The 23,094-nt window shown below is 50.3% G+C and overlaps 1 protein-coding gene and 1 pseudogene across 2 annotated transcripts in view; both read left to right on the forward strand.

Moving 5' to 3' along the window:
- ZNF185 (zinc finger protein 185 with LIM domain) overlaps positions 1-18,410 on the forward strand; it is a 47,816-nt gene extending 29,406 nt beyond the window's left edge. Inside the window, exons 17-24 of one of the 2 annotated variants that reach the window (XM_025049170.1) lie at positions 142-339; positions 7,408-7,605; positions 10,206-10,316; positions 11,389-11,469; positions 13,037-13,108; positions 14,068-14,170; positions 17,174-17,272; positions 18,231-18,410. In XM_025049170.1, coding sequence (XP_024904938.1) covers positions 142-339; positions 7,408-7,605; positions 10,206-10,316; positions 11,389-11,469; positions 13,037-13,108; positions 14,068-14,170; positions 17,174-17,272 — 862 coding nt within the window. In that variant the 3' untranslated portion in view covers positions 18,231-18,410. The remainder of the gene's footprint in view (positions 1-141; positions 340-7,407; positions 7,606-10,205; positions 10,317-11,388; positions 11,470-13,036; positions 13,109-14,067; positions 14,171-17,173; positions 17,273-18,230) is intronic. The other variant, XM_025049173.1, reaches the window with a different exon arrangement.
- LOC112482507 lies at positions 16,219-16,336 on the forward strand (annotated as a pseudogene).
- Positions 18,411-23,094: the final 4,684 nt, after the last annotated feature.

Raw genomic sequence — 23,094 nt, forward strand, 5'->3', positions numbered from 1 at the left:
GCCAGCCTCCTGGGTGCCCCACCCCCCCCCCCAGAGAGGAGCCCGCCGTGCCCACGGGAGGTGACATCAGCGTGCAGTGAGTGACCAAGCACTAGTCAGTCCCACGACATCCGCACCATTATGGCCACTCTTCCTCCTTAGCACCTCGGCTGCTTTTGAGGAGAAGAATGTGGTCACCAAGCTGGGAGACACCTGGCAGGAGAGGCCCGGAGCCCCCGGAGGTGGCCAGGGAGACCCAGCTGCACCGACGCAGCAGCGTGAAGACCCGAGCGCCCCAGAGCGGCAGAGCGGCCCCCGGAGACCCGAGCAGTTCATGGAAGTGGAGAGCCCGGCCAGCAGGTAAGAATCATGCTGCAGCGGCCTCTGCCTGCCCGTCCTAGAATTTCGTAAGGGGCCACGACGCAGTTGAGGGCAGCCTGAACCCCACGTCCATGCCAGTGCCCGGCACATTCACACACCCAGGTGCTCGGCCTCCTGCCTCATGTGGGGTTCCAATGGTGACTCCCTGGGAATGCAGCAGTGTCCAGGGGCTTCCTGTGGTGCAGGGAGCTGGGATAGGGCAGGTGGGAGCACGGGTCAGTCCCCAGAGCAAGAAGCCATGGCTGATTCCTGAAGTGTGGAGCAGGAAGGGGGTCCCGCAGAGTATCCATGCGTTGCAGCTTAGGGGTCTCACGTCAGGTGAGGGCTATTTGTGTGTATAAATGTCACTGTCAGAGAATGACGGGGTGGAGGTGAGTAAAAGAAAGCGGGGTGAAGCAGAGAGAGAGATGGTCAGCATGAGAGAAAGAGCTTGCATGAGCAGGCATTAAAAGGGGTGATGGCGGCATTGACAGTGGCCGTGGGATAGTGATGGGCGATTACTGGTGTGTGTCAGTGTGCATAAGAGAGCAGGTGTGACTGTGACTGGAGGTGACCATGTGATATCGGTTGAGGTGTCCTGACAGCATCCGGCCTGCTGGCCCCTGTACTTCGCGCCCTATACAACTTACAAACCTGTCGACATGTTGACAGATTGTTAAGACGCAGTGGCCTTGCAGTGTTCGCAGATTTCAGGGAGGGCAGATGCAAGCACTTACCACTTCTGCAGATCCAAGGAGATGGCTTCTCACACAAGACAAATGCTAGAAGGGGAGAGCCGAGAGTCTCACCACCCCAGGAGACAGGAGGTGGTACCTGTGGCTCCTCTAGCAAGGATAAAATAAAAAATGTTCGCCCCACTCATGGGACTGGGGTTCTTATACCATAGAGGTTCCGTAGTTAGTTAGCTAGGAGGCTATTTTTTGAATTAATTAATTAATTTTTAATTCTTTAAAGTCACCACATATTTGACCCCTTTTACCCCATCTACCTCGCCCCTCCCCTCCACCCTCTGGTAACCACTAGTCCATTGTCCATGTCCATGAGTCTCTGTTTGTTTATCCTGTTCGTTTGTTGCTTTTGGGTTTCTATCTCACATATAAGTGATATGACGCGGTTTTCAGCTATTTCTGTCTGGCTTTTTTCGCTTAGCAGGATTATCTCGAGGTCCATCCATATTGTCGCAAATGGCAGTATTTCATATCTTATGACTGAGTAATAGTCCATTGTATATATATATAACACAGCTTCTTTAGCCAATCATTTATTGTAGGACACTTCGGTTGCTTCCATGTCCTGGCCAATGTGCATAGTGCTGCTATGAACATCGGTGTGGAAATATTTTTTCGGATATGGATTTTCAAGTCTGTGGGGTAAATACCCAGTAGAGGGATTGCTGGATCATAGGGTAGATCAATTCTCAGTTTTTTGAGGAACCTCCATACTGTTTTCCATAGTGGCTGTACCAATTTGCAGTCCCACCAGCAGTGTATGAGGGTTCCTTTTTCTCCGCATCCTCTCCAGCATTTGTTATTACTTATCCTGTTGATTATAGCCATTCTGACAGGAGTGAAGTGATATCTCATTGTGGTTTTGATTTGCATTTCTCGAATAGCTAGCAATGATGAGCATCTTTTCATAATTTGTTGGCCATCTGTATGTTCTCTGGGGAGAAGTGTCTGTTCAGGTCTACTGCCCATTTTTTGACAGGATCAGTTGTTTTTTTGTTGTTACTGAGTTGTATGAGTTCTTTGTATATTTTGGATATTAGGCCCTTATTGGAGGCGGTGCTGCGCAGAAGCTTTTAAGTTTGATGTAGTCCCATTCATTTATTTTTGCTTTTTCTTCCCTTGAGGAGGCTATTTTTAGGGTCAGAATCACCTGGTAGATCACAGGTTGTCTTCTTTAAGAATACCGGACTCAACCTTGACTTCTTTGCTGATCCTTGGCCTCAGGCCCTGTAGGAGCCTAGACTAGAAATACTCAGCAAAGGACTGTGCACTTCCTGCCACATCCCATGTCTTCCTGCACCACTTAGTGTCCCATTTATCAAAAAGTGCAACCTGTAGATGAAGGAGGAGGCAACTGGGTTTCTTTGTGGTTGGAGAGGGGAGTATCAGGAGAGGCTTTCTCTACGGGTGTGACGAGGTTGGAAATGGAGGATTTTGTCACATGGGCACGCTGCGAATGCCATACGGATTCGGAGTTGCTGTAGTGAAGGAAGATTTAATTGCTGGCTTGGTGGGAAATGCTGAGATGGGGCTAGGGCGTCACCTGCTCCTAGGCTGAGGAGTGTGACCCACCTTCTGATGGCCTGGGGGCCACTGACAGCTTTCACTCAGGAGAGATGACCAGATGTGATTTGTAGGAAGATTCCTTGCAGCTGCTGCGTGTAGGATCAGGCTGGGGGGATACGGCAAGATCAAGCAGGAAACCAGTGAGGAGACTTCCTGCTCAGCCAGGGGAGAGCTGAAGAGGCTACAAGTCCTGTTGGCCTGTTAAGGGTCAAGGTGAAGGAAAGCGGTGGCCAAGACTAGGTGAGATTTCTGGGTCCGGCAACCGGGTAGATGATGTGGGCCCAACACTGCGATGAGAACTAGCTGAGGGCCAGCGAGGAGGTTGTGGGGGTGCTGCGCAGAAGCACATCATCTGGGCCGGGTTAATTGTGACGTGCCCATAGGGGACGTGGGCAACCACGTCCGACGTGCTGTGGAGTAACCAGTTCTGAAGATGAGTGAAGATGAGCCTGAGGCTGCGGAGTGGACGAGGCTGCCCAGAGAACGTCACTTCCATGGTCTCTGGCTATGCCGCTGCTCTCCCCTACTCTGCTCCTCTCGGGAACGAATGGCTTATTTGGTTGCCATTGGGAACAGGACCCTCCTTGGCCCCTAACTGTCCTTGTCTTTGGAAGCAGATAACTTTAGGTGTGCAGCCCAGAACTTTCCCCCTGAACTCTCTGCTCCTCTCCGCAAGCATCTGGGGCTGGTCGTCTAGCCCAGCCCTTGGCTGCGTGTGTGAGTCCCTGTGGCTCAGGAGTGCAAGGCGACTCTTTCAGGCTCTACGTGTAAAGCCATCTGTGTCACCAGCTGACATTTATCTCCACTTTATGCTTTTTTTCTGTCTTAAAAAGAAAAAACTGGGGGTTATTAACTACTGGCCCTCTAAAATCTGATTATATAATAAGAAAGGTAAAAAGAGAAACAAAGACAGATGAGTCAGAATTCTAGGAAATAAAATGGAAGGGTCTTCTAGAGGAAGAGGAGCTGAGGAGGGGTACTGAGAAAGAACCTTTGGGATAAATGAAAGAAACTGGAAACAGTAGAGTCACGGACACCAAGCTGGGCTGGGCCGTGGCCCCTGAGATCGGCCCACCAGATGTGGCGACATGGAGCCGATGGCTGCCTCGCGGGAGGCAGGTCGGGGGAGCAGAAAGGCTGCGGTTGGATTTGGGGGCATTGCGGAGGCGGTGGCCGGTGAGGAGGCGCGGCCGTGGAGGCGTTCGGCTCTCTCACATGTTGGCCATGACGTGATGGATGTGGGAGGGGTGAGTGGACAAAGAGCTACAGGATGAAGGGGCGGGGGCTTCCTAGGATGTATGCTGATATGCCCAGGGGGGGAAATCCCGAGCAGGTAAGGTAACTTTGCTGCTCGAAGAGAGAGTGAGCACACCTGAGACTGAAGGGTCACTGACGTTATGGGAGGGGCAGTATACCGCAGTAGGTTCTAGAGCCTTCAGAATGGAGGAGAGGACTGCGTCTCAGAGACGGGGGAAAGCTGAGTGCAGATGTAGGTCGGAAGACAGTGGGAAGGAATAAGGAGAGTAATGTGGGAGCTTCGATTTGTTCTGTGAATTAATGATCCACACGTTCCAGAATGAAACTGAGTTTTCCTTAGTTACTAGCTCCTGCCAAGCCGTGTGCTAAGCACTGGGGATGTGGACAAATATGACTTGGTCACTGCCCTCAAGGTGGGGCACAGTCCTTGACAGTGCTACACGCTGACCTGTGGGTGTGGATAAGGTGCTATGGCAGCGTACTAGAAGGAACATGTGACTTGGGCCTCGTGGAATCAGGGAAGGCTTCACGGAGGAGGCGAAAGAGGGCTCCGGCGTAGGGAGAGTCTACTGCGCTGGACGGTAGACAGGTAGCGCCGTGGGGTGTTTAAATGGCTGCAGTTTATGGTGAGAAGGCGGCAGAAGGGTTGACATTGGGCAGCTGGCTTGCGGACGAGAACTAACCTAGCAGGCCTGGTATCGTGCTTATTAGAAAGGCCTGCTTGCGACATGTGCCTTTGGCCTCCAGGGACTTGAAAAGGTACACAAAAAGTACACGTGTGAACCTCTTCCTGCATGATAAGAGAGAAGGCTAATGCCCAGGTGGCTTGTAGAAACGGTGTGCTCTATGCAGATTGCCCTCTGGGCGTTGGGGATTTTGGTAGGTGCCAGGCAGAATGTGCCTAGGTGACCAGCCCCTAATAAAAGCCTTGGGCCGTGACTAAAAACCCCACCTTTGCAGATCCAAATACAACCTCTCTTCTGCCACAGAAAAATAAACAGTATATAATAAAATTAGGCTTAGTAACTGATATTTCCGTATTTTATATTGCTTAAAATGATCTAGGTATTTAATGGATATCTATACATTTAGCATAAGTCGAAGGTTTAAAATTACCAAAAAGATCTTGGAAGCTGTCTTAAAGCTGATGTATTATAAAACATAATTACTGTGGAAACAAAGTTTTCAGAATGACTCAGTTTGTTCAAAAGCAAACTTATATTTTTATAATCTTAAACATCTAGTAGATGTAAAGCTAGTTTAGTCAACTAGTAAACCCGTTTTACTTTTAGGAAGAATACGTCCAAGTAGGATAAAAATATATGCTTGTGTTAGATGTAATGTTTATAACTCACAAGACATAGCTGTTTTTTTTGTTTTTGTTTTTTAAATTAAACTAGCAATAGTAAACTAGTCTTCTTTGGCAAAGATTTACCTAAACATCTGAACTTGAATTTTTAAAATATTTGAGTTAGTTTTTGTAAGAATACTTTTTCTTTTTTACATTCAAGGTATTAGAAATTGTTCTTTTAACTTATGAGAGTGTGGGGAATATTTAACTTAGATAAGTGCTTATTTATCACTAAGTATTTGGAATAGAGAATAACGGATTTTGTGAGTTAACTTGGTAATACTCTCAAGAGGTAAGAAAATATTACACACATAACATACATATATTCGTAAACACACAGACAAAATCAAGTAGAGATCTTATGGCTTCAATTCTACATTTCCAGCCATGAGTCAGGTATGTACACAGAAATAGAAAATTCACTGGTTTATATGAGTTGACAGTTGTCTGTGCCTCACTTGACGTATTGATCAGAATTGTGTTTCCGACATAGGACAAGTCGAGGTTACTTGCTCACTAAGAAGGCTAAAGCTTCCTACTGTTTGTAGAGGAGGCTTTTAAGATGTTTTGTTTTGTTTTGTTTTGCTCTGATACGTAATCTTATGGAGACTGTAGAGTAGGTATTGGATGAAGGACCAAAAAGAAACCAAACGCCAGTCAGGAAGTCTCCGAAGCTCATCTACCTGGACAAATCACCTAGAGGATTTCCGATCAAGTTTTTCAGCCTCAGACGGTTGTTTTCCGCCGAGGGGGGTGTCCCTGAAATCCTGGAGAACCCCCAATGGGGGCGGGGACGTAAAGGATAACATTGGACATACGGAGGAAGGGAGGCCGTTCAGCACAGATAGTTGGGGATATTGGGAAGCAAGAGCAGCTTCCGTGGAAGGTCGACGGGGAGAACGAAGTGACAAGACAGAAGTGACGAGCTCTTTCAAGATGTGTGGCTGCTGGAAGGGAAGAGAAGTGGCAGAGGGGCAGGGAGAGGGGCAGACATCAAGACCGGTCTTTTTGTTTGTTTTAAACGGGGTGTTTAAGTGATGAGCCCTCACTCCTGCTTCCGCCCCCGACTTGGGAGATGGGAAGTGTGCAGGCAGGTACGTGATGAGATCGAGCCACGGGGAGGGGGGTGAAGTGTTATCCTGAACGCCAGTCGTGAGCTGTAAGGGCGGCCTCACCCCAGGCTTTTCATCTACAAAGGAAAGATGAAAATGCTATTGCCCTGTAATAACAACGGTGACTACTCCGCAATAAAAATGACAAGGAATTCTCAGCCACGAAAACAAAGCGGCCACGATACTTGTGCGCCTGCGCGCGCGTGCGCACCAACCTCCCACGCGCCTCGTGGCCCGCGTGTGTACGCCTGTGCGCGCCGCCATTTCCTGCAGCCTTGAGTTCGGCCCGCGGTGCCCGCCGGGAAATTGGACTGCCAATAAAGAAAATGGCTGCCCTAGGAGAGTTAGGCTTTGGCAGGGCTTATTCTGCGGCTTTGCGCGCGGCGGCCGCGAGATGGCGGACGAGGGTCACAAAAGGGCCGGGCTGTACCTCTCAGGTCTCCTGGGCACCTATAGGTTTTTATGGCCTTTTTCCTCTATTGTGGGGTCACCAGCCCCTTTGAGTATCTGGAGAGCGTGACAGCCCTCTTTCCTCTCCGTCGCCCCAACTCAGCCCTCCAGGGCAGCCCGAGGGAGGAGGTCCTTCCCAGAGAGCTGGGCCCTGCAGGGCCTGGCTGCGTGCACGGGTCCGATCGCCCTGGCCGAGCTCCTTAGCCTGGGAAAAAGACAAGATGGCTTGGGACATTTTAGATGGGGCAGATGGACTGGGACGGGGTGGGCTTGGAGAAAGGAGCATAGCAGTGGGAGGAGGGGGACGGGAAGGCCACTGCTCCCAGCTGGGAGAAGACGGTGTCTTTAAAATTCCATTGAAGTGATCAGATGTTCTTGCAGACGCGGCCTTTGTCGGTGGGAAGGGAGTAGCGGTTCTGGGGTCCTTCCGAGGACACGGGGGCCATGCCGGGCTCCTGTGTGCCCCATCCCCCTCCCCAGAGAGGAGCCCGCCGTGTGCACGGGAGGTGACATCAGCGTGCAGTGAGTGACCGAGCACTAGTCCCACGACATCCGCACCATTATGGCACTCTTCCTTCCTTAGCACCTCGGCTGCTTTTGAGGAGAAGAATGTGGTCACCAAGCTGGGAGACACCTGGCAGGAGAGGCCCGGAGCCCCCGGAGGTGGCCAGGGAGACCCAGCTGCACCGACGCAGCAGCGTGAAGACCCGAGCGCCCCAGAGCGGCAGAGCGGCCCCCGGAGACCCGAGCACTTCATGGAAGTGGAGAGCCCGGCCAGCAGGTAAGAGCTATGCTTTCCTGGTCTCCTGCCGCTGCAGCTATGGTTCTTTTCAGGGTCTAGAACCCAGAACAAACCCTAACACACCGGGCACACTGGCCACCTCCTGCTGGCATGACAGGAAGGAAGCCCATGGTACGCTGGCCAGCCCCGAGCGTTTCAGGTGTTGGCCTCCACAGGTTTCAGATTGTAGCTGCAGAATCAGATCTGTTAGCCCAGGCCTGGTGCACAGAGCCATGTCGTCTGAAGCCCTGGGTCTGGCGATGGATGCTGGGTGCCTTTGCCATGCGTGGAGACAGTAGGTCTCCAATGGCGGTGTTCTCTGGCATGGCTGGGACTCCCTGCTGGACGTAAAGCACATTCAGTGAGTCTTCTACTTCCAACACAAGTTCAGTTTTCAATGGCAGCATTTGGGGGCTCCCTTCGCTCCCCAGATATATTTTCCCAGAGTGGCCCTGAGTTTTGGGAGTAGTCTCATGTGATCCGGTTGTAGGTAGCGGCCATATGCACATCGAACACATTGGCCAGGGTGCTGCCCGCCCGTCCTCAGGGAGCGCACAGTGCACCAGGGAACACGCGGTAGCAGCAACACCGTGACAATGACGTAGCATTTGCCACGTGCTGAGAATGCGCAGTCACCGTTTTCAGGCTTCGTGCGGACTCACTCAGTCCTCATACCAACCGTAAGGGAAGGACTGTCATTATCTCTGCTCTGCATATGAGGGCCTGAGGCAGAGGGAGGTTAAACAGCCAGCAGTCCTCCAGCCAGGCAGTGGCCGAACGGGGATTCGGACCTGGAGCCTGGACTGCTAATCGCCATGCTGGGTGTGCTGCCTCTATTCATGATGGGCCCGGAAAAGAAGGAACGTGGGCGCTCGGATGGCGGGAGGCCAGGACACGGGGTGTTGAAGCTAGGATGCTCTGGGAAAGCTTTTCTGCTCAAGAAGGGACATTTCAGTTGGGACCTAAAGGGCAAGGAAGAACCAGCCTGGCACAGAACCTGGGAAGACGTAGCACTGGTAGAGGAAGCGGAATGGATGGAGCTCAAGGTGGGACTGGAAGAAGGCCCCTGTGGTCAGAGCGTAGGAAATGCAGTGAGGAGGGGACAGGAGACCAGGTGGGGGTGGGGGCAGGGCTGGACCTTGTAGCAGGCGGGCGGTAGGAGCCTATGGGAGGGGGTTGGGAGGGAGGTGGGATGTTACCCCATGACGGACAGGGAGCCCTGCCATTGGAGGTCTCTCATCGCTCACATCCCCGTAGAGGGATCCCCGCGGGATTGTTTTTCACCTTGCCCCCTCAGCTCTGCTGTCTGTCTCACTGTTGCGCTGGGTGTGGCTCAGAGAATGCCAGACACTTCTTGCTCAATCAGAAGAGGATGCTGTTTCCTTCCCCTTGTAGTCCGTTCCCTTTTCACTCTCCCGCTCTGGATTCTGTCCCCCACATGTCTTTCCAGGCTCCCGTGGGGCTTCTCCTCTCAGCCCATTCCCTTCCTTCAGTCTCCATGGTACATTCCTACGTCATGGGGTGACATAGGAACACCCACAGGGTAAATGGGCACCTTAGGGCCCAGGGTGAGAGGGCAGGTATTCTGGAAGGGCTTCTTGAAGGAGGTGGTGTTATGTGCAAGGATACGAGAGAGCTCAGCATGGCTAGAGCTTCAGGTACGTGACATCGTTTGAGAAGATGAGGCTGCGGAGCTATTGAGCTGGTTGCGGTCTTGCGCACTGAGTTCTCTGGCAAGGAAGCGGTACCCCAGAGCCTGGGCCAGCTGGAAGCGGATCGCATCCAGAGTGGCAGCGTGTTGGGGACAAAGCAAAATCGGCCCAGGGCAGTATGCACCCATGGAGCTGGCCTGAAGCTTCCAGACTGCGTGCAGATGTTATGTGGATGTCACAAATGGGGCAGGGCTGTCAGCAGTGGTGCCCAACAGGTTGCCCCGAGTTGCAGTTGGCAGCTCTGACACCTTTTGGTAAGGGACCGGTGACCCGGCAGCAGGAAGGGCGACAGCAAGTAAGGGCCTGGCCAGAGAAAGGTCTTGTGAGCTGGCTAGAAGGTCAGATTCCAGGCCAAGGGCTGTGTGTCGCAAGTGAGGGGTGGACATTTGGGGAAACTAGCGCATCTGTCAGTTTCCTGCCCGTGCTTTTGGGCAGTGCATTCCACAGTGAGCCGCATCCAGGTCTCCTGCTTGGTGATGTTTAAATTCATTTGTTCCTCTCTCCTTCAGCCTTATGTTCTCTGGAGAGTTCGCTGGAGGATGGGGAAGGGGAAGCTGGTCCTAACCAAATAAGTCACAGGCCAGGGCCTTTGGCTGCCGTGGGGACTTCTGGGTGGATCCTGGAAGGTTGGGGTCTTGCCCCTGACTCAGTGTGACCTCGGTCACCTAGCCTGGGTTTTCTCATCTGCAGTCAGTGGTACCCCGCATTGACCTCAGGAGTCTCAAAGAGCAAAACCTCAGTGATTCGCAAGGATCGTTTGAAAAACATCAGCATTTTTTAAAAGTCCTTGGAGCAGCAGTGTGGGGATTAGGCCCCACAAACCCTGCCCGACCCCGTTGCTGTCAGCTCTCGGTGTGGACACTCTCGCCCCTTTCTCTACTCCCTCAGGGTGAGAAACCCCTCTGGCTGCCAGGTCACGGTTACAGTTAGCACTGCCGCTGAGCAGCCCTGCGCTCACACCCCGGCCTCCCCAGGTGAATTGGATGCCAGCTCAACCAGGTGAGAAGGGACAACCTGGGACCTGCTCTCTGGGCCATTTCCTCCCTGGAGCTAAAGGACTCGGCTTCATGTCCCATGTCACTTTACTGACATTAGCTCTAGTGCCTCCCCCAGCTCCCAGAAGCCCATCAGTTAAGGGCCCGCAGAGTGCATCCCGGGTCCTTATCCTATTGAGAAGCTGAGATGGCACTTGCTAGGGCTCTGCCATCCATAGGACCTTGCTGATAACTCTTGGGGAATGTGCCTGGGAAGTCCAAAGAACGGCCACTGGGGCCAGGGCCTATGTCTGTCTCCCCCACATCACCCATTGTAAGGAGAGGCACACACCCAGTGCCTCCCCTGCATCCCTGGCCTAACCTACACTTTTAGCATGTGGGACAGGAACCACTGCATGGAGGCTGAGTGGCATGCGTGTCTGGGGGGTAGGATCAGAAACACCTCTGCTGAATATCAAGCATGGAAATGGGGCCCAATTTGGGACTGTGCTGAGCCCAGCATGAGGCAGACTTTGTTTCCAGTATTGCGAGGGGCCCGTCCAGGGTGAGGTGACTTCCAGGCCTCTGGAACTCCAGGAGCGAGAAGGGAGACGTTAGGTTGCTGATGGGGATTCACAGAGAGCATGGAGAACCAGCGATCTAGGTTTGAGGCCCGGGAGCTCCCGTGGTCCCAGTAGAAGGGAAGGAAAACACGGATGAGGGATCGAAAGTCCACTGAGCTGGACGCAGGGAGGCGGGGCAGCGGGGCACCTCCTGGACTTTTGGGATCCCTGTAAAGAAGGACAGCACGTCAGCGTCAGCATCGGGTGCAGGGAGCCTCACATCCGCACGTGGCCAGCTGAACCCATGGGCTCGGATTTCAGCCTGAGTCACCAGCGGGCTCAGCGTCTGGCAGCTCCCATTTGCCACTGTCCTTCCCCAGCAGCAGCTGGAGCACAGCAGCGCCTCTGCCCCCCAGGCCTTCCTAGTAGCTCCTCCAGTTCCTTCAGACCAGCTGGCGGTCCTCCCTGCCCTGGACCGGTACTTCGTCCGTCGTTCAGTATACCTATTCCTGTTCTGCTGTGCTCCTTCTACAGCAAAGGGATCGTCTTCGTGAAGGAGTACATGAATGCCAGCGAGGTATCTTCCGGGAAGCTGGTGTCTTCACGCTACAGCAGGTAAGGACAAGTCCCAGGCCCCTCCATGCCATAGCCTTCTGCCAGGCCCTGCGTGCCCCTCCTTTCCACATCCCCAGCACCTCATCCAGGACTCGGCCCAGGGCATAGCTCCCAGGTAATCGTTCATTGCATGGATGAGTGACGTCATTGCCCACGGACATGATATATGCATTTCGAGCTGCTCTGCCTAACTCGGTGCCTTCGTGCACCGCCTTTGTCATTCATTCATCCTACGCCCACTTCCAGCACCAATCCTTTCTGCCCGTCTTTGTTTCTTGGTAGACCACAAGCTTGCTTTTGTGAAGTGCTGAGAGCATCGCTCTTTACAGAAGTGCCAAGGCCATTAGAAGAGACTATCTAGCTAATTTCACCCTGTTCCAGAACACAGGGCTCCTCTCTCCAGCTCCCACGCTGTGTCCAGCGTGTCAGCTTGCCTCATTTGAACTCCCATTCGAGCGTGAGTCCTGATACATGTGTTACTTTCCACTTATCATCTCTTGCTTTCTGAAGCCATGTGGAAGGTTAACTCCGTGCCATATCTATTAAAAACAGCCCACACCGAGCATCCCCCGGGAATGTTTTTTTTTTTTTTTGTGGCACATCATCCCACTGCCAGGGTGACAATTTTAGTAACTGAGAGAAGCATCCTGGCCTTATTTCATGGTTGGGCCTCCGAGGGTTCTGGACCGGTTTTCACTGCTGCTGTGAAATGATGAGCATAGGCATGGGGGTCACGTTCAAGCCCCAGCTCGGCTCCCATTGGTGGGATTATTTTGGACAAGATGCTCAAGCTTTTTGAGGCTCAGTTTCTTTATCTGTGACTCCTTAGGGTGGTTTATCTCGGCAGCTTCACTGAAATATAATGTACATACCATAAAATTCACTCTAAAGTGTACAATCTGGTGAGTTTTAGTGTACACAGTGTTGTGCAATCGTTGCCATCATCCAGTTCCAGAATATTCTCATCACCCCAAAAGGAGACCTTGTATCCACTGTACTTAGTATCCTTGCCTTGGCATTAGTTTTATTTTTTAACCATTAGTTTTATTATAAAAGTCATATTCTTGAAAAACAAAGATGCAGAAAGAAAAAAAAAAAAACCTAACTCGTAATCCCACGCCATAACTCAAGCACAGACATTAATTATGTCAGACTGTTTCCTTCTTTTCTTTGGTCCCATGTGTTGTGTCAGATTTCCGCTATGAGCGGGCTCCTGGTGACTGTCACATTTCAGCCCAGACACATAAGTGGCGGGGAGAAGGCCTGCTCCTTTCCCGCTGGTCTGTGAAGTGGGGAGCCTTCATGGTCTGCACAGCGCCAACAATCCCAGCCATGTGTCACCATGGCCGATCTTTACCCCTCATGCAAAGGGTCTTCTTCTCTGAGAGAATTATGCCTTCTTGGTGCCGGATGTAAAGCTGCTCCTGCCATTTAGCGTAACACATGGTGGCTGGCCGTACAGAGCCATGCCTCGGCTTGTGGCTAGAGGGTTAATGAGAAAAGCATCTCCACACATGACCGGGATCTCATCTTCTGCCCTCCCCCTCCCCCGTCACACCCCCTGCAGCGTCGGCAGCACCGAGGACTCGTTTGATGTGGAGAAGAATCCCCCACACGACGGCACACCGTACCCCGACAGGTAAGCCGGCTGTCTCGCCAGGGAGCTCACGGGTCTGCCATCTGGCTGCTCTCAAGGCACTTTCAGATCTGTCACACTGCCGCGTAGAGCAGTGCTTCCCTTATCGGGATGTCACACTTGTGGCAACTGAAGCCTCGAACCCAGCTAAGCCTGGAGAGCGAGTACAGAGGGCTGCCGAGGAGGGGACAGTGGTGTCATGGACTTGCAAAGCCGACTGGAAGGAAGAAAGTGATGAGAGAGAGTGGTGGGTGGAGAATGAATGCAAGTGGGTCGCTGTCATCGAGAAGCCAGAAAACGGCCAGAGAGAACCATTCGTTTGAAACGAATGAAGGTACAGAGAGCACCTCATTCAGCCGTCACAGGATGGTCTTCATGACAAAGAAATCCTTTCTTAATTCTGGGAATAGGAGAGCAAGGAGTCTTAGACGTGCAGTTCACTGAGGTCACAATGAAGGAAACAGGTTTGCAAACAATAAACAGTGTGCGCTAAGTCACACAGCGAATGTCACAGGAGTCCAAGAATATAGGATGTGAGGTGCAGGGCTCAGTGGCCCTGGGCATGAACACAAGTGCTATCAAGACATGTGGCCAGGTAGGGCATACAGGGTCATGACTCTTGTAGAAGACGTGGGTCTCCCTGTTCTAGAGGGGACCAGATCTGCTAGGCAGGGGGGCAGGGAGCGGCAAGCTGCCCGAGAGAAGAATCACATTGGGGTGTCTGTGCAAACGATAGTAAGGTGAACATGCATGACCACTTTCTGGAAATAACGTGAGAGTCTACAGAGGCCCCGTGTGGCCCAGGCCTGTATGGCCAGTTACACACTCCAGAGAAAGATGGTGGGCTGGGAATCCCAACAGCAAGCCAAGGCCTGGCTGTGTCAAATCAGAGGCTCTGGCTGCATCTGATCGGTGCCATGCACACAAGCCTGACCACTGGGTTCTTGTTTTTCATCTTAAAGAACGACTGGGGAGATCTGTACTTATTGCAACCGAGAGATCCGAGACTGTCCAAAGATTACCCTTGAACACCTTGGCATCTGCTGCCATGACTATTGCTTTAAGGTAAGCTACGGACAGTGTCGCCCAGAGTCAGGGGGGTCTCATGGGCTTGGAGCGTGTGGAAAAGGCTCAGTCTCCATCTGACTGCGCCCATCTGAGAGGCTTTGGAGAACTGGGTGCTGAATGAACTTCCAAGTTCAAGGGAGTGAATGAGCGTTGGGCACTGAAGCCTGACTGGAGTGGGCTCGTGAGGGAACAGGACACGTGGAAATGGAGGAAAAAAGTGAGTCTTGAAGACCGTCCTGTGCGGTTGGCTTTGTTGGGGAGCAGCACAAGCAGAAAGCAGGGTGCAGGTGTCGATGGGGGCGATGCAGTGGACAGCAAGCACTGACGATGCAGGGCAAAGAAAGGTTCGTGATGTGACCACAGGGTACTCCTGTAGGAGAGAGACAGAGGGACACTGGCTGACACATGGCAGGGAAGGAAAAGCTGAGCATGTGGGTCACATACAGGGAGATCCCCAAGTTGGGTGCTGGAAGAATGAGGAATGTCTTCGCAGTCATTTCTGTTGTGTCAGTCAGGGGAAAACATGTCGTCTGCGAGTGAGGGGTGGGAAGCAGTGTTGGATGTTTGAGGGGAAAGGGGACAGTGTGAAATGTTGTCTCAGGGTGGGGATGGATGGACCAGGGGAAAGTGGAGGCCGGCGGAGCCCACTTGAGCTGAGGGCTCATCCATTCCTTCTGACACTGCCTCCTCTATCTCTGTGCTCACGCGTTGTTCCATGTTCAGGGGCAAGAGTGAGTCAGGGGCAGCTGCATTTTCCCAGTGGAGATTTTGCCTGGTGAGTTGGCAAGATGGAGGCTATGAGCAAGGGAAGCGTAACAGTGAGGCAGTGAGCTGGTCCATGTATTGGAGGTCCCAGCAGCGACAGAGACCTGTCTAAGTGAGCTGAAAGACTTGGGAGTCAAGGAGTGGGACACCTAACTGCAGTACGTTTATTGGTAGTGACAAGGTCTAGAGCAGCAGTTGTCACACTTGAGCATGCATCTCACACTTGACCGTCCCCCGGAGGGCTTGTTCAGACACACAACACTGGGCCCCAGCCCACTTTCTGACTCAGTACGTCTGGATGGGACCCAAGAATTGGCCTCTCCAACAAGTTCCCAGGCGCTGCCAGTCCAGGGACCCTACGTAGCATCTGGTCAGAGCAGTGGCTGCGGTAGAGACGGGGCCCAGAACATTGGCAGAAAGGAACAAAAGACCAGGGCGGTGGGGAGCTCCACCCACGTGGAACTAACTGGACGTTACTGAGGACGGGACAGGAGGGCTGATGCAGGGGGAGAATAATCCAGATGCAGAAAGCACAGACAGAGGGGCGTGGCCTGGAGAGCAGTGGCGCTTTGCAATAAGGAGGAGACCTGAGCGGGGTGGGGGATAACTTGAGGGCCAGATGTGTTTTGTGGACTCCCAGTAGGATGATGTTTTCCAGCGTAAAGATCGTGACACGTGCTTTGACACAGAACATTTTGTTTCCCGCTTCCTGGACTTACATGAAAAGTCCTGCAAGATTTTGTCGACTTTCGGTCGTATACTCAATCCCAGAGTGCTCCTGTTACACAGCAAAATTCTGGAAGTCTGAGTAACAAGCACCTCTTGACGCATTTGGTCTCACAGTGCTAAGTGTCACAAAAAGGTACACTCGCAGTGGGCAGGGGTCTCCCGGAAGGCTTTGTGAGGACGTGGGTCTGGAGTCTGAGGTGCGGAAGCGCACAGGGCTGTTTTCCAGGCAGGGAACATGAGCACAGGCAGCTGCCTTGTGGCCCGTGGAGCAGAGGGAATAGGGGTAGGAAAGCAGGAGGCCGGCAGGCAAGGGAGGAGGAGCACTGGGGACGGAGGCGGGAGCGGCAGCCATTTTAAACCTGCCTGATTGGGGCTCATAGAAGAGCTGGAGAAGTTGGAACTATGGCACACAGCAAGGTCTGATATTATTGGGGGGTTCTTGGAAGGTGGGCCAGATGCCTGAGAGCCGCCCCATGGGCCATGAGCACGAACGTGGAAAAGCCTTTATTTTTATAGGTATTCCAGAGCTGCTCAGAAATGGGGCACAATCCGTCTACGGCCATGCCACCCTGACCGTGCCTGATCTCGTCTGATCTTGGAAGCTAAGCAGGGTCGGGCCTGGTTAGTACTTGGATGGGAGACCACTTAGGAAGACCAGGGCTGTAGGCTTAAAAAAAAATGGGGTGCAATCCTGGTCCCAACATCAGAGGCAAGTTATCTCGTTGCTCAGTCTCATCTGTGTAAACTAGTCTGTCAGTGTCCTTAAGTGTAGGGTTTTCTTACCTTTATGAGGTCAACATGACGTTTTAAAATACTAGTTTCTAATGTTACATTTAGGGAAAAAGAACAGCCATGGCTGCAGCATCGTAATAACCCCTGAGTCCCAGTTCTCCGCAGTGTGAGGCACGTTGCAAGGCCAGATTGGTGGTTTGTTTTTCTGTGTTCCTAGAGGTGACCCCCTAAATGATCAGCACCATCAGTTGGCTAAGTTGAAGTTCAAGTCCTAAAATGACAGAAACATAATACAGTAAGTCCTCACTTAATGTCGTTGATAGGTTCAGCGACTTTAAGCACGTAATGTTATGTGGTTAAACCAATTTGAATGTGTAACGCAACCGATTTCACCACAGGCTGATCGATAGGAGACTTAAGTTCCTACAGCATCTCATCAACGTCATAACAAAACGTTGAACAAAATGATATTATTCGAGGACCTGCTGCCATGGATTTAGGGCTCAAACCCAGGCCCAATTCTGAAACCTGGGCTCCCAAGCACTGTGCGATCATCATGCCTACTAGTTTTTTGTGTGGTTTTGTTTCATTGCTTCGTTTCCCATTTGGATTTTGCCTGTTTTTTGCCATTTTTTAAATTGTCTGCTTCCAAGCCCGGGGCGTGCCTTCTGTTCAGCGGCTGCCTGCCCGCCTTGGTCAGGCACCCCGTCCCCAGTTCCACTTGCTAATGTCGCTTCGCTTGTATGTTGACCCCTGACTTGCTTTCTCTTTCAGTGCGGCATTTGCAGTAAACCGATGGGTGAGCTCCTGGGTCAGATCTTCATCCACCGTGACACCATCCACTGTGGGAAGTGCTATGAGAAGCTCTTCTAGGTGAGTGCCAGCGCCCCAGAGGCCAAGCAGCCAGGATTGTTAAAGGAAACGAATGTGCCCTGGTCCCTCTCTGCGTCAACCCAGGACGCTGCTGGCTCTCTTAGCCTTTATGTTCATGGGGCCCTGCGCCCTCATTTCCCCGTGTCCTAGGATACTTTGAAGTCTTACATGGAAAGAGCCTCCCCAGGGCCACTCGCAAGTTGCAGGGGTCACAGACTCTTCCTCTCAAGAAGCGCCTTCCATGCAGTACCCCCAGTTGAGCCCGCTAGCTGTCCTGGCAGGCCGGCTGGGCCCGTGTTCTTAGCCTCACTGGGGGACAAGGAAATAAAGACCTAGAAAGGAACAGGGCCTGGAGAGACACCTAGCTGGATGGCAGTCGGTACCTGAACCCGGACTTCGGATTCAGGTCCAGGGCCTTCCGTTATAGCGCCTTGGACAGCGTCAGATCAGAACCCAACAGCCACAATGTTTAGCGAAACAAGATACAGCCGGGGGGTCCCGCAGCCGGCAAGGGCCGGGATAAGCAGGCATGTGTGGGAGCGGGTAGTGCCATCCTAGGGCTGGCCCAACCAGGAGGGGTTGCTTGGGACTACGTTGTCGACACTGCCCGAAGACAGATTTGCATGTGACAAGCCAGCAGAATTGACCCGAGTGTCTGAGGTGCATGCACCCACTGTGCATAGGGCACCGCCTTCCCAGATCCTGGCGGCCCCCACTCTTCAGCAGCGCCTCGGCCAGAAGCACAGAGCAGAATATGTCCCTCGAAGGCAATGGGAGTGGGTCGCAATCAAGCGCTCCACCGGCTCCAAGCCAGGTCCGCCTTCTCCCCAGAAGGCACACTGCTGTTACTAGATGGTTGCCGCTGATGGCTGGAGCAGTCACCATGCGAAGAGCCTGTGGCTGGCCGCTGGACTGCATGTGGATTTCCAGTCTCATGGCTGCCTCTGTTTTCTTTCAGCTCCCTCAGACTGAGAAGAAGCTGATGACTCCTGGACAAGATTGGCCATCCTCAGTTGTCCCAAGTTGCTGGCTCCTTTTCCTCCACTTCCTCCCCATTCGATCGCTTTGTGCTTTTTGCCTCTCTCAAGTTGAATTTGCTGACATCGAGTAGTGTATCTTAATGATGCTACGATAATTACTTGTGCGTGTAGCTTTTTACAGCTCAGAAAGCACTTCACATCCATGATCTTATTTCAGGCTCAAGCAAAGAGGATTAAACAAGAATCCTATCTTTGCTCCCCTAAGGCATGTCGGCTTCCTGATGACTTTAGGTGGCCTGGTGTGATAGGCAGGAACATTGGATTCAGTGTGTCCTGACTTGAGACAGAGAGCAAATCACATTTTGGTTCGCAAGTCTGAGGGTACCTTTGGCACTTGACAGTGGAGGGAGACCCCTGCAACTTCTGAGGGGTCGGGGGGCCGAAGACTGTTGACGATCCCCGGTGGGTAAATTGCAGACATTGAATGCTAGGAATTGGCATAGGCCAATGTTTAGCTTGTCTATTTGCCATATATACATTTTTAAACTTTCCATGTACTTTTAAAAGTAGTTAGTTGCTTTTGATTGAGTCATATAGCAGATTTTTATTACCTCCTTCTACCCACCTTTCAGTTCATTTGAGGTTTTTTGGTTTTTTTTCTTGCAGGCATGTATTAGAAAGTTTATACAATTTGGTTAAAATTCTATAGCACGTGATTCGTAGGAGGCTACTGACCAAAGGGACATCTGTGTCTGAATCTTGATAGCTGATTAATACGTTTGCCTTCAATCCCTGATCTCTAAGTTTTATACAGAAATTTCCTAAAGTAGGCTTTAGAGTGTGTGTACTCCAGGGTTAAGAAAGGAGAAAAGCAGCTAACATTTTCCGTACCAGACGTGAGCACAGAGCGATGGCGTTAATCCTCGTACCAGTTCTCAGTAGAGGGCCTTCTGTCCCCAGTTTACAGGTGAGGATATTCAGGCTCAGAGAGGCGCTCACTGCATGATACAGAGTCATCACTGAAATGGCAACCACAATAGCCAGCATTGATTTAGTGCTGAGTATGTGCCAAGCACTGTGCAGACGTTACCTAATCCCACCAGATAACACCGCCCCCTCAGGCACCGCAAGGGCCAAACTGCCCCCCTTCCCTCTCCTCCCCTTTGCATGAAAGCACTTCTGAACTGAGATGCTTTCTGCTGGGAAGAGATCTGATTCAGAGACCTTCCCAAAGAGGAGTTTGTCAACCCAGGGAAAGCTCCAGGAGGCTAGCCATGACCACAGAGCCTTCAGTGACCTCCTATTTTCCAGTCCAGACTCTGGTCCACGCTAGCGGAACGTGGAAGTCAATTGGCCAACTGGACAGACACAGGCCCATCTGTGCGGTCAGCCAATGCTCTGCTCAGGTCCGACTGGGCTTGTCCGCCTTTTGGACCAGCACCACTGTGTAAGCTCCTTGAGAGGAGGAACAACCTGAGAATGTTTCTTATGGAAAATGAGGGCCTCTTCTCCTGATTTAATTAGAAAATATCTACCCCTCCGCTTTCTGAGCCCTGTGCACGCTGGCTGGTGGATTTGTTGTTCTCGCCAAGTGATGCATCGATTTGCATAGATGTGCATCAGATTTGCCCGGGAGGGGAACAGTGGCGCAGCATGCCGTGTACTGACACTAGCTATAAACCAGTCTTCCTAAAGTCTAGCCCACAGCGTGGGACTTGGCACATGGTACGTACTGGCTACACATAGGTGCTGAAGGAATGGGTGAAAGGGAAAGAAGGGTCGCTCCTTTGGGTGGAAGGCGCCATCCATGAGGCCTGGTACAGGCCCAGCTGATGGAGTGCAGGATAAAGAGGTCCAAGATAGGCTGGCTTCTCTACCTTCAAGGGAGTTTTAGAACCAACATGCAAGATATTGACAGAAAGCTTACAAGATCAAGATCGATTTCAATCCCAAACAACCTCTTTCAATTCTAAAAAGGCACGGAATTCTGCAGACTCTAGGAAGAGGGGTGGTCGCATTACACTTTTGCTTCTTTTTAATTGCCTGATGTTTTTAATCATACTTGCTTAACCCACATTAATGTACACGATTATAATAAATATTAAGATATTACATTGTTAATATCAAGGTTTCCTTTTTTTAAGTTAATAACTTGGTGTATTTGGTCGTGTGATTTATTCTCTCCTGTTACCTGAAGCCATTCTCTCTACACAAGCAAGTAAATAAGTGTCAAATCTAAAGAGAATAAAAATAGCAAGGTCTAGAAACTATGCATGCACAGGAAGTAGGAACTCTAGACTTGTCAGATCTTAAGAATATTTTATTCTTTTAGGTCCCTCCTCCCCTTCAATACCATTTCAGACAAGTGGCAGCCTAGTCCTTGTTGCACACTTGGAATGACCAGGAACGCAGTCCCTTACAAGCCCATTTTGTCTGTGGACAGACTCACCTGAGTTCTGTTTAACTATCTATCTCCCACTGGTGATCTAGAAACCTCTCTTATGTGTCAGCTCCTAAAATAGATGAGATGCATATCAGGTTCTCCCTTTGTCAGCTCTTCTCCCATTTAAATAGCCCTGGTCCCATCAACTCTTCTTTGCCATTCCTCCAGATGTGCACCAATAGGCAAGGCCGTTTCATCAGGCCAGTGCCCCAGGCTGTCAGAATCCTGTTGAAATGTCATTGTGTCTATTGAGTGATCCATGCTTCTGAGTTTTATGTCCAAAAATACAATTTGCATACCATCTACATCTTGACCCAGCCCAGGGACAAAAAACGGTGATCCAAGAAGTCAGTCCAAAGACAGAAGACATGACAGAAATCCCTCCACTACTAAGCAGGGACCTTGGGACCCAGTGTTCAATAGATATTGAACTAGTGTCTACTTTCTCACCCCAGCCTCAGCCACCATCTTGGCTACAGGAGTACATTTTACTATAAAAAAACAGCCATCACGCCTAACGAGGTGTTTCCAGGACTCCTGTTGGTGACAGTATGCCCAACCCTCCCCCCCGCCAAAAAAATCCCTAAAAAACAAACCTAAAACCTAAGAAAAACCGAAAAAACTCTAAAAAATAACAGGGTAGTGCTAGTTACTTTAAAAATTGTCAGGTCATACCTGATTTTATAAGCATCATTCTCAAATATGACATTTCAGTCAAAGCCTTGGTTATATAACCAATGTTTGTAATTACATCCCGTTAACAAGGAGAGCAGGTTCTCATTGAACCTAGGCAAATAATTGTATTGCCGTGAAAATTAATGCTCAAAAAGAATATCCAAATTCTGGAGGGATCTGGCAGGGAGAAAAAGATAAATGTTTCATTTCTGTTCACAAAAGCAGAGTCTACTAAATTGTTACAAGTTATGTATAGCTTGAGAGACATGAGAAAGGAGTTTCTTCTTTTCAGAAAAACAGAACATTTAACATCAGCAATACTCCAAACAAAACCCAGAACCATCCTTCATGACTTCATTCAGTCCTATATAACTAATTCTTGTTCTGCTAATGCTTGGGCTAGCAGTCTCATGAAGCCATCAGCTTCTTCACTGGAGTTCTGGCAATTCTGGCTCAGTCCAATAGTAGGATCTCAAAAGTTATTTCAGCAATGCCATCAGAAGCCTGTGCCCCCGGAGCACCCGGCATAGTCTTTTCCATGGGTGTCTGAGATGGTCCCTTTTTCTTGAAAATGAAGCATTCTGGCCTGTAGCTGTTTGCAAGCGCTTTCAGGGAAGATTCAGCGTAAAAACAAACTGTGCATGACTTAAACGCCCATGGTTACATTTCTGATGAGAGTTAATTACAAAAATCATGCGATTGACAAATTCGGTGGTTTCTGTGGCGAGGAGCATTTTAAAAATGACTGGTAATACTCTACTGTTTATTATTTAATATCAGAGCCAAGCAGATCCAGGGCACATGGGGGACAGTGAGGGCACTGGCAAATCTCTAGGAACTTCATACAATTTCTAAAATATTTATATTAATAACATTTTGCCCACACAAATTTAACAGTGAAGGTTAGTCATGTCTTCTGATTGACAAAGCCCTCCATGCAACTCAATATATCAACTAAACCTAATTATTTTAACACATCTGTTTTTACAATGTAAAAGGGACTTTCCAGGGTCCCTCAGAGAAGGTTGAGATCAGGAATATATAATTTAGGATTTGAGTTTAGGAAGGCAAAATTTCAAAATTGTCAGGTTTGAACCCCCGATTAACTAAGATCATGCATCTATGAGAAACTACTTGGCTTTCTATGTAACCAAAGTGACAAAATATTTTAAAAGTAAACATAGGAAGTAATGCAATTGTAAAGAACCTTAGTTCTTTCAAAAGTGAGAAGGCTTGGTTTTGAAGTAATAAGGAGAAAATAAAATCGACATAAAGCAAAGAAAATTATTTTAAGACACAGAATCTTTGCTTTTTGGGTTACTCAAAAACCAAAGGAAAACCTTTTAGTACCTCTTATTAAGAGCAGACCAATAATCTAAAAAAATTTCCATTTTTAATAAAATCAAATTCTAGTTTTGCATCAGTGTATTTTTTGATATTACAGCTTATTTTAAAATATCTCGTAAATAAACCAATTGAAATTCAGCCAGCTCTGACCACGAGAAATAAAATTTCTGTGAACCTTCTACAACTTTCGATATTCATTCAGGTTTTGTCTGTCAGCATAAAAATAAAAAGTCCAAACCTGTAGAGGATTTTCATAAGAGTTTATTTCAGCCAAACCAACAGCATATACCAGGGAGCAAGATCTCAAATGCTCCAGAGGATAAGTTTGAAAGCTTCTTTAATGCATTTGGAATTAAGGAAGGGAACATAAGTGGATT

The sequence above is a fragment of the Pteropus alecto genome, unplaced genomic scaffold, assembly GCF_000325575.1.
Source record: "Pteropus alecto unplaced genomic scaffold, ASM32557v1 scaffold1701, whole genome shotgun sequence".
Lineage (NCBI taxonomy): Eukaryota > Metazoa > Chordata > Mammalia > Chiroptera > Pteropodidae > Pteropus > Pteropus alecto.